At 58.5% G+C, this 9,736-nt stretch overlaps 1 protein-coding gene across 4 annotated transcripts in view; it reads right to left on the bottom strand.

Annotated features, from left to right (window-relative positions):
* Nucleotides 1-790: 790 nt before the first annotated feature.
* Nucleotides 791-9,736, bottom strand: part of KIF25 (kinesin family member 25) — a 48,183-nt gene continuing 39,237 nt past the window's right edge. For 2 of the 4 annotated variants that reach the window (XM_086318747.1, XM_086318744.1), the window contains 5 exons: nt 5,051-5,227; nt 3,696-3,868; nt 2,433-2,627; nt 1,897-2,052; nt 791-1,025 (listed from right to left, as the gene is read on the bottom strand). In XM_086318747.1, the coding sequence (XP_086174873.1) occupies nt 886-1,025; nt 1,897-2,052; nt 2,433-2,627; nt 3,696-3,868; nt 5,051-5,227 (841 nt within the window). In that variant the 3' untranslated portion in view covers nt 791-885. Of the gene's footprint in view, nt 1,490-1,896; nt 2,053-2,432; nt 2,628-3,695; nt 3,869-5,050; nt 5,228-9,736 lie in introns of all 4 variants that reach the window. The other 2 variants (XM_086318746.1, XM_086318745.1) reach the window with 1 other exon arrangement.

The following is a 9,736-nucleotide window of genomic DNA, read 5'->3' as shown; positions in this document are numbered from 1 at the left end:
ATCTAATGCTTTTTGGAGGCTGGCGCCTGACTTTAGAATAATCACCTTTAGAGAAAAAGGCCTCCGGGCCAGAAGATGATGCAAATCACCTAAACTTTTGCATATGATAAGTTTGCAGGAAGAAAGCCTGGCTTACTGCATGACTCTACCCCTTCCCCCATTATCCTCTATGCATAACTTAAGGTATAAAAACTACTTTGGAAAATAAAGTGCGGGCCTTGTTCACCGAAACTTGGTCTCACCATGTCGTTCTTTCTCTTACCTTCTGGCTGAATTATTCAGCCTCTTTTCTCCACTGAATTTCCTCACTGAGCTATCCTTATTTCAGCCTCTTTTCTCCACTGAATTTCCTCACTGAGCTATCCTTATTCCATTACTCTTTATATCCTTAATTAAAGTTTAATTAAGCAGTTGTTTCCCGATCCTCGCCGACGCCGTCCCCGCTTCGAATTCCCTGGATCCACCGGGGTTGGACCCCGGCACCTGGGCCCACGTCAACCCGCCCCCGAGCAGACACAGCATCTCTGCCCGGCCGTCAGCGTTTCACCCCATCACTCTCCCGTGAAGAAAAGGGTGCAGATCTGAACCAGAGCGGGACTCCTTCTGGCTCTCAGATCCCTCTGCCCCAAGCCTGGCAGCCCTTGAGGGGAGGGGTTTCTTCCCACCTGCACGCCCCTCCCCCCTCCCCCTCCCCTGCCCCTGCCCCTCCCCTCCCCCTCACCCCCCTCCCTCCCCTGCCCAGACTCCAGCTGCCTCCATGGTTTGTCCACACTTGGCTCAACTTCACAAGCACATTCAACGTGTTTATTTTTACAGCACGTACATTATAAGGAAAAGCCAGGAGCACATTTAAGGGAGAAAGGCCCTGAGCCCGTCACTGCTCCTTCACCTGAGCTTTCTGGGGGCTGGATGGCCTCGCTCCACTTGCCTCGCTCGGGCGCCAAACCCCAGGCTCTGCAGCGTCTCGGCCATGTGCCTCTGGCCTGGGGACACGCACACGATCACCTGTAACTTTGCATCACCTCCTTGGAGAAAGAAGTGACAACGTACAGTTGGGAAGAGCCCCAGTGAAAGAAGAGCATCTCTGAAGCCCAGCTCCGGAGGGGTCGGCCCAGCCCCCCGTGGCCTCCACACAAGCGCTGAGACAGAGGCCTGGGTGCAGGGAGGCTGGGGCCCCGCCTGGTGCTCTGCGGGCCCTGGGCCCCCTCCAGGCCCTTGGGAAGGGGCACCTGGGCTTCTCCCCGAAGTGGAAGCCCCTTCTTGAGTTGCTTGAAGGGCCAGCAGTAGGGGAGGCAGTTTAGAAAAAGACCTGAGATGGGAATAACAGCAGCGAGGCAGAGGAAGGAGGGAACCGCAGCTCGGCCGTGGAGATGCGAGCATGGGCTGTGGGTGCCCACCCCCACCCAGCCCCGCGCACCCCGCGGAGCACCAGCCCCGGTCGGCGTAGATCAGGGGCAGCAGCAGAGCTGGAAGCGGCCCCTTCCTCATCCTGTGGACGGAGCAAGAGGAGACCCTGAGACCAGAGGTGGAGCCGCGTGGTCCCACGGCTCAGAGAAGCGTTGCGGGGGCCACACCCGGGGAACATGGGACCCAGCCCGAGGGGCCGGTGGTGCCCACGTTCCACAGCCACCGGGTCACACAACCCTTGAGACAGCCACCGTGTTAACAAGAGCTGCGAATCCCGGGAGGGAGGCAGAGACCCCCAGAGCCAGCCAGCCCCCTGGGCAGTGTGGCAAGGAGGAGCAGGCCCAGGGGCAGGGGACGGGGGCAGGAGGGAGCAGGGGGCAGGGTAAGGGGACAGGGGCATGGGACAGAGCAGGGGACAGGGGCAGGGGGCAGGGTAAGGGGGCAGAGCAGGGGGCAGCGGCCCCCCGGGCAGCCGTGGCGCAGAAGTACCGAGTGCGTCCTGCAGGAGGTGGGTGAGCCGGCTGTTGCGGTAGGGGATGTGGCCTCTGCCCTCCGCCAGCGCCCCCAGGACGTCCGAGAGGGCTGCCAGGCTCCGGTTTATGCAGGAAGTCTCCCTCAGGGCTGGCCCCGTCACTCCAGACACACCTGGGGGATGCAGAGACCCCTCATACAAGATTCGCATGAATCCTTGCTGACATCAAGAGGCATCAGAAAAGCAAAACAGAGGCAGAATGGGGAGACTGCACTCTGCAGGGCTTCGTGGAGGAGACCCTGTCACTGGACGTCCCCCCATGATGACCTGTGGCCCCGGCAGGGAAAGCCCTGGGGGAGCCGGGCTCCCCTCCCTGTCGGGAGCCTGCGGGGTGGCATGTGAACTAACACTCTGGGCCTCGGTGCTGAGACGGCACCTGGAGGGAGGGGCGAGACTCAGAGGGCATGGGGGGGACGCCACCCCTGCGAGCCCCGCCTGCTCACGGTCAGGACCCCGAGGCCTGGCCACCCAGGGGCAGGCTCCCCGCACTCACCTGCACACTCGCTGCCCGCCAGGTCCACGAGCTGCAGGGTGGCACGCACCTGCCCCAGGCGGTCCGGGGCTGCCCGCCCGAGTCCGTGCCCGCGGGTCCTCAGGGGCACAGGCGGGCTCTGCCTCCTCCCGGTGGCCGGTGACCGGGGTCCAGGCTGGCAGGGCTCTGCGGACGCTGACCGATCTGACCGTGGAGCTGCAGCAGGGGTGTGAGAAGAGACAAGAGACGGTGCCCAAGCTCCCTGGGTCTCTCCCCAAAGGCGGGAGCCCCCCAGTTCTGCCTCGCAGGCCTGCACCTCACAAGAAGTGAGACTCTTCCTCTTGAACATGGACAGGAAAAGGGCCCAGAGACCCTGAAGGGGTCAAAACGTGAATTAAAGTCTAACTCTGCGTGCTCAGTCGCTAACTCACATGACCCCGTGGACTGCAGCCCACCAGGCTCCTCCGTCCATGGGATTCTCCAGGCAAAAGCACTGGAGTCGGGTGCTGTGTCCTGATCCAGGGAATCCTGCACTGGCAGGAGGATTCTCTACCACTGAGCACCCATGAAGCAATGCCTAATCGGTCCCAAGGAAACTAAACAAGCTTTCTTAGAAAGATTTGGTAATGCCCTGTGTTTCAAGTGGCCTCGGGACAAGCTGGGTCAGGACGGTTTCTGCTCCCTGGCCTGAGTCTGGAGTGTGGACGCCCTTTGGGGGTTAGCCCCTGGGCCCTGGGCTTCTCCGTGGCCTTCGTTCCTGAGCACGGGGGCAGCCCTCCCCCAGGACGGATGGTCCTCCACAGGGCGCTGGCTCCCTGAACTTGGAGAAACGTGTATTCAGGGCTCCAGCCCTGCCCCGGGGCCCCGAGGGCGGGAGAGGTGGGGGGCAGGAGAGGGTCCGCGCTCCCACCGGCTCCGCAGGTGATGCCAGCGCCCTGCCCTAGACCTTCTGGCCAACGAGGACCTGGCAACACGCGCGTTATCTTCTTACACGGCTGGAACCCTTTGTATACTGGCGCGCGCCTCTATACCAGCGTGTGCCTGTACACTGGCGTGTGTGCCTCCTTAAACCCAGGTCACAGTCAGAGTGTCATTCGTGATGAACATGTCGCGTTTCCCAGGAAGACGCGCAGTATGTATCCTGGGCCCCCTCGTTCTCGGCCTGGGTCCCCCGGCTCCTGGAGCCCGGCTCCTGCAGACCCTCCCCGGGCTCTGGGTGTGGCTCAGAGCCTGCAGCAGGCGGGCTCCTCCGGCCCTACATGCATTTTTACCATGGGCACTGACCGGGCGTGGACGGCCGCCTGCTGGGCCCGCGGCGGGAGGCGGCTGTGGCCAGGGTCACGGTTATCACCAGGTGGGATCGCGAGGACTCGGCATGCACCGCAGTGGGCTGCTTCGCCCGCAGCTTCAGACCCCCGCCCACGAGCGTCAGGAACTGCGCGGCACTGCGGACCGACCTGCGGGTGCACGAGCGGGTTATGAGGGGCCGGGGGTGGTCAGGGAGGCCCGCCTGCACAGACGCCTCTGACATGAGCCACGTGTACCTGGCTCAGGAGAGCAGTGCGTCTGAGACAGAAGAAAACATAAGAAATCCAGCATTTCACTTAACGAGGTCTGTTGACTTATCTCGTCTCATTGCTTTACCCTGAAGTAATCAGCTGTTTTCGAACCAAATGGAGCTTCCCAATCTTCTCAACATCAAGCCTACTTGAATTTATGGTGTCCTCAAGGACTCCGAGATTTTAAAATATTTGTCTATCAAACCAAATTTCATCAAATTTATGAAATGCAAACTTAATTTACTTTCTTCTTCTAATTGACGAGATAAGCAGAACTTCTGATCTGCAGGAGAAAACGTTTTGATCATGACATCTAACTGATCGTGTCAGTTATCATGTCATAACTGATCATGACATCAGTTAAAAGTTGGCAGTTTGGGTTAGCTCGCGTAAACTTATGGTCAGAGGCGCGACTTCCTTTAGGCTTTTTCAAATGTTAGAAATGACTTGCAGCACGGACATGTGTATGGCCGAGGCCCTCTGTCCACTTGAGACTATCACAACATTGTTAACTGGCTACATGCCAATACAAAATGGCTTTTTTTAAAAAAGAAATAGTCTGAAGACCCTTCCTCCGCTGACTTTGAGACCCCAGAATGGGCAGCATGACCTTGACCTTCGTGCCTTCTCCTTCACGGGGGTCAGTCAGGTGACCCCTGCCCAGAGCAAACCTGATTCCTGAACGTGAGTTTAAGAACACGGAGCTCTGGAGGAGAAGCTGATTCCTTGGTGTATTCGGTAAAATTCTGATATGCCAAGGGACCGAAGGACACTGGTGTCTAACCGAGGGCCTCTGGAGGGTCCTGGGGCTTCTCCACGCCCGTCCCTCAGCCGAGCCTTGGGGATAACGCCTGTCCCACCATCTCTTAAAGAGGATATTTTAAGGCACCATCTAATTTGTCTTCATTATGACTTTAAAAGATCGTTTCTAAAGCAAATTGAAAGTGGAGAACCACACCCTGGGCAAATGAACAGTGAGCCCTCTCTCGGGAGGAGCTCCGAGTCCAACGCCCCGCCCGGCTCTCCGTGGGTCCCCTCGCAGCTGCTGCCACTCGCAGAGCTCAGCACCGGCTCACTCACTGGTAGGTCAGCCCGCAGACCACCGTCTTTCCCTGCTGGGTGGGCAGCACCTGTCGCTTCGCCCCAGATGCCGCTCGACAGCCGTCCTTAGCCAGAAGGTCAAAAATGTCGTTGTTGTAAATTTCCACTATAGAAACGCCCACCTCCGGGCTCCTGGACGGATCTTCTGAAATAAGCCTGGAGGAGGGTGAGACACACAAGGTAACTAAACCGTCAGAGGAACATAGATGACCCCGGGGAGGCGGGGGTCAGAGAGTGACTTCCAACATGTGGCAACCAGAGGCCGAGAAACGGGCTGCAAAGCTCAGGATTCAGGAGCACTGGGCGGCGCCTCACTGGCCACGCAGGAAGAAGGGAACATCCTCTTTAAACTGCAGAGAAAATGACTGTCTTGGGAACACAGTTATTTTATCTGAGTTGTACCTAAATCAATGCTTTCTGCCCTCAAACTCTAAATACACTGTAAAGACGCTTGAGGAGCCCACAGTCGTGACCCAGAAGTCACCACGCCCAAGCCGAGTCCCACACAGAAGCCCAAAGCAGGCTTTGAGCCCTGGTCCAGCAACCAGGCTTGTTTATTTTTAAATCTGTTCCATTTCAGGAAGCTTAAGCCCATGGTGTTGAGTGAATCCCCCTCCTACAATGCCTTTCAACTAAGCCCTCCCCATGACCTCTCTAAAACCCACCGAGCCGCTAAAGAAAACCACCACTCATCTTATTTTGTTTCAAGCTTTAAAGTACTGCATGCAGACTGCGGATTCATGTAAAAGTAAGGACAAGATACACTTGGAGCGAAACCCACGGTCCCACCCAGGAAGCAGTGCCTGCTGAGCCCGGCTCCCTCCCAGCCCCAGTGTCCTGGCTCCGTCCCTTGGACCTAACGCCCCACACCATGTGGTCACTGAAGACCAGGCGGTCTTCTCGGGGCATGACCGTGTCCCTGGCGCAGGCCCAGGAAAGCCAGTCTGATTCTGACTGTGTTTCTCTTGTAAAGACACTCTGAGCCCTGGCCTGGGCGAGTCTTCCATAAGCACTGCTAGATGGACTTTGCATCCGCATCCACAAGACGTCTAAGGATAAAACCAGGATTAGCCTCGTCTAAAGACGAACAGCTAAGGAGATGAAAAAGGAGAATGTGAGCTAAGCTCTCTCGTGAAAGCAATCGCTGGCAGAGTTCATATCTGGATAGTTCTGAGCACTAGGTTTTGCTGAGAAAACTCTAAGCGAATGTCTGAAAAGTGAAAAACCAAGGGGAGCTAATCTACAGACTGTGTGTCCCTCCCGACACGTCAGGAAAAACCCACGTGGCTCCATCTCTCCGAGGGGCCCCAAACCGGAATGAGACGTCTCATCTCTACAGTACCCGGGAGCTCACGGAAACAATTTTCTTCTGTTTGATTATTTGATTTGTTTAATGCATTGATTCACTTGTCCCACAAGAATTACTCAATTGGTGGCAAATTTCAGCAAACAGTGTTAAAAGCTAGTCCTCAGTCTTGGCTTCGAAGAAACAAAGTGCTTATAGGCAAACGACTCCAACGGAGCATGATACGCTTCATATAAAATACGAATAGGCTTCCTGACACGGCACTGCCGGGCGGTCGCTGGGCCCAGAGGCGGTGGAGAGAGGAGGCGACCCCCGTCCACAAGCGGCCCTCCAGGCCTCCCGGCTCTGTGTCCCGGGCTCTGTGTCCCGGGTGTCTGTTCCCGCACGTGTGCCCCTGGGTCCTGACCGCTTCCATTCTGTTGAGGGCTGAATGCGCTCACATGCACGGTTCATATTCCCTGTGCCTCCAACGGTGACTGTGCATGTTAGTCGCTCAGCTGTGTCTGCCTGTTTGTGACCCCATGGACTGTAGCCTGCCAGGCTCTTCTGTCCATGGGATTCTCCAGGCAAGAATACTAGAGTGGGTTGCCATTCCATTCTGCAGGGGATCTTCCCGACCCTGGGATCGAACCTGTCTCCTTCATTGCAGCCAGATTCTTTGCCACTGAGCCACCAGGGAAGCCCTCGGCGGTGTCTAGCAGGTAGGAAAGTGAAGTGAAAGTCGCTCACTCATGTCCGACTCTTTGTGACCCCGTGGATTATACAGTCCATGGAATTCTCCAGGCCAGAACACTGGAGTGGGTAGCCTTTCCCTTCTCCAGGGGATCTTCCCCACCCAGGGATCGATCCCAGGTCTCCCGCACTGCAGGCAGATTTCTTACCAGCCGAGCCCCCAGGGAAGCCCAGCAGGTAGAAAAGCCTTGCAAATGCCTTTGCTGAGAAGGGCAGCTGACCTTAATGTGGAGGGTGTGGAAGGAGGTGGGAGGGGAGGGCGCGGAAGAAAGAAAGAATCCCTCCGGACTTTATTGAAAATACCTGGGACACTTTCCTTTGGTCCCGTCCGCAGTTTTGGATTAGTTATTTTAGGGCAAGAGGTCATATAAACACCCTCTGACGCCTGAGGTCGGGGTGGTTTTGTGCTGGGTTTGGCCTCAGGCCCAGACTCACCCGCCAACATGGCTGCACGTGTTCCTTTCCGGGGTTTGTCTACTTCTGATCAGAAATCAAAGAGGTAGAAAACTTCCCTTGTCTGGACCATTAGTCCTATTTTTGCAAGCGATGGCAGTGAGTCCTGGGCAGGGGGCAGGGGGGCGGGCAGTGAGCCATGCCCACGGCCGCCACTCGGAAGAAGAGTCAATGCTGAGCTGGAAGGCTCTGACTCATTTCATTCCCAAGACTCAAAACGTAAGAAACCCGCTCTAGAAGCAGGTGATTTAAATGCTCGTCGATGGGAGGCCACCATCAGGCGAAGCCGTGTGTCCTGTCTCTGGAGACGCTGACTGTCTGAGCGTTGTCCAAACAGCCTCGCTCCGGCGTTTCCAGGGCCCGCCGTCCTGCCCTGGGCCCCAGGCCTCTGCTTGCCACCCTTGGGGATGAGCTCCGAGACTTGTCAAGGGAACACTGCCCACGCTGGACTCGCGGGACGTTGTGTCTGCAAGTCCAGCTTTGGCCTGGACCGGACCCTCAAGCAGGCACGTGGCTCGCACTAGGATTCAGTGAAGGCAAACTCAGGGGAATGCCGTCGGCCCATGTCCCCGCCGGTCAGGGCTTTGCCTGCCCCCTGGGGCCCCTGCTCAAGAGCGTGGCGGGGGCGCGAGGCTCAGAGCGGGCGTCTCTGACTCCCACTGTCCTGGCCCCATTTCTGGCCTGAGGTCATTCGATCACCTCCTCTGTTTCTGGGCCTTGAAGGTAGGCTGGGCAGGGAGGCATTGCCGGTCGATGGTTTGAGGCCTGCCACAGCCACGCTGTCTCCACGGGTCTGGATGGTTGTCTCAGCAGCACAGGTGCAGCCGCTTTAAATGTGGGCGGGGGAGTCGGGGGCTTCTCCCCAGAGACCTCTGGTCCGCACCGCCCTCCCACCCACTCCCCACATCTCCGGGTCCCTCTTCCAGGACGCCCAGGAGAGCCACGTGGTCCTGCCTGGCTCTCACATGGCGACGCCTGGCTTCCAGCCAGCTGCCTGCTGCGGGTCCCCAGGGAGGGACCAGGAGACTCCCCTGGCAGCCCTGAGGCCTTGGTCTCTCGAACTAGTAAGAAACACTTCACGTGGTCTGTGTCCCCAGAAGGAGGCCTTCGCCCTTGAACCGTGAGCCCTGTGTCTGCGAGAGCGGCTCTGCTGTTCACAGATGTCCCGCCCGCGGAGCTCAGGCCTGGCCGTCGCCTGCCCGGGCTGATGAAACAGCATGGGGTCCCCCGAGCTGGCCTGGGTCCCCAGGCTTTCCCGTGTGCTCTGACGGTCGCCCGAGCAACACCCTTGAGGGCCGCATCCCATGGATACCTGCAGGACGCTTGTGACGGCTGCGGCTCCCCATTGCTGACAGTCTGACCTGCTAGGAAATGGTCTCATCCTGAAAATCACAAGGGGCAAGTGGAAAACGAGAACGACCAAAAAACTGGGAAATATTTTACCAAGGTTTACTTTCAGAGAGGGTTAGTAGAAGCGAATCAACAAGCGCATCTTTTCTGTGCGCTATAATGAAAGAATGCTGGTTCCAAGAGGCACCAAAACATCTGGCTTTTGTGGGAGTTACGTTTCGCCTGATTTTGAGACACTGGAGGATGCCGCAAGGAGATACGGAGACAAAACCTCAGTTCCAGGGGTCGGGAGCTCAGAGGGCACCCGGCCGCGCGGCTCCCTGCTGCGGGAGACGCCTTCCTCCCGGGACTGACGGCGTCCCTGGAAACTTAGGGCGCATGCGCAGAAGCGAGGCCCGCGGCGCACACGGGGCTCCCGGGGCAGGCGGTCACAACGCGCGGAAGGAGGCGTCCGACACGGTCTCAGCCCCGGAGCCCTGCCCCCTGGGCCCTGCCCCCTGGGCCGCTGGGGCCAGCGTTCCCGGTTTCTCCTCGGAGCAACGGTCGGGGCAACCCCGTGACAGCGCGGAGGATGCGGCTCCGTGACCCCCGGGCCTAGTGGGACGGGAGCCTCTCCAGTCGCCCGCGAAGAGGACCCGCGTGTCTGCCTCCCCGGGCGGGGCGGGGCGAGACCCCTCAGCGGCAGAACGGGAGCCCACCTCGGCCCCCCGACGCAAGCAGCTGGCCAGCCGGGGAGCCCTTTGAGAAGCGTTGCCTTACTTGGAACAGTCAGCATTACTGACAGACGTGCCGTAAGGACTCGCAGCGTCTGCGGTGTGATGCCC

This window comes from Bos grunniens, chromosome 9 (genome assembly GCF_055505025.1).
Source record: "Bos grunniens cultivar Pamir isolate PY7600 chromosome 9, Bosgru_T2T1.0, whole genome shotgun sequence".
NCBI classification, from domain to species: domain Eukaryota; kingdom Metazoa; phylum Chordata; class Mammalia; order Artiodactyla; family Bovidae; genus Bos; species Bos grunniens.
Note: the sequence above shows the minus strand (reverse complement) of the source record. Positions and strands in the feature narration are given on the sequence as shown.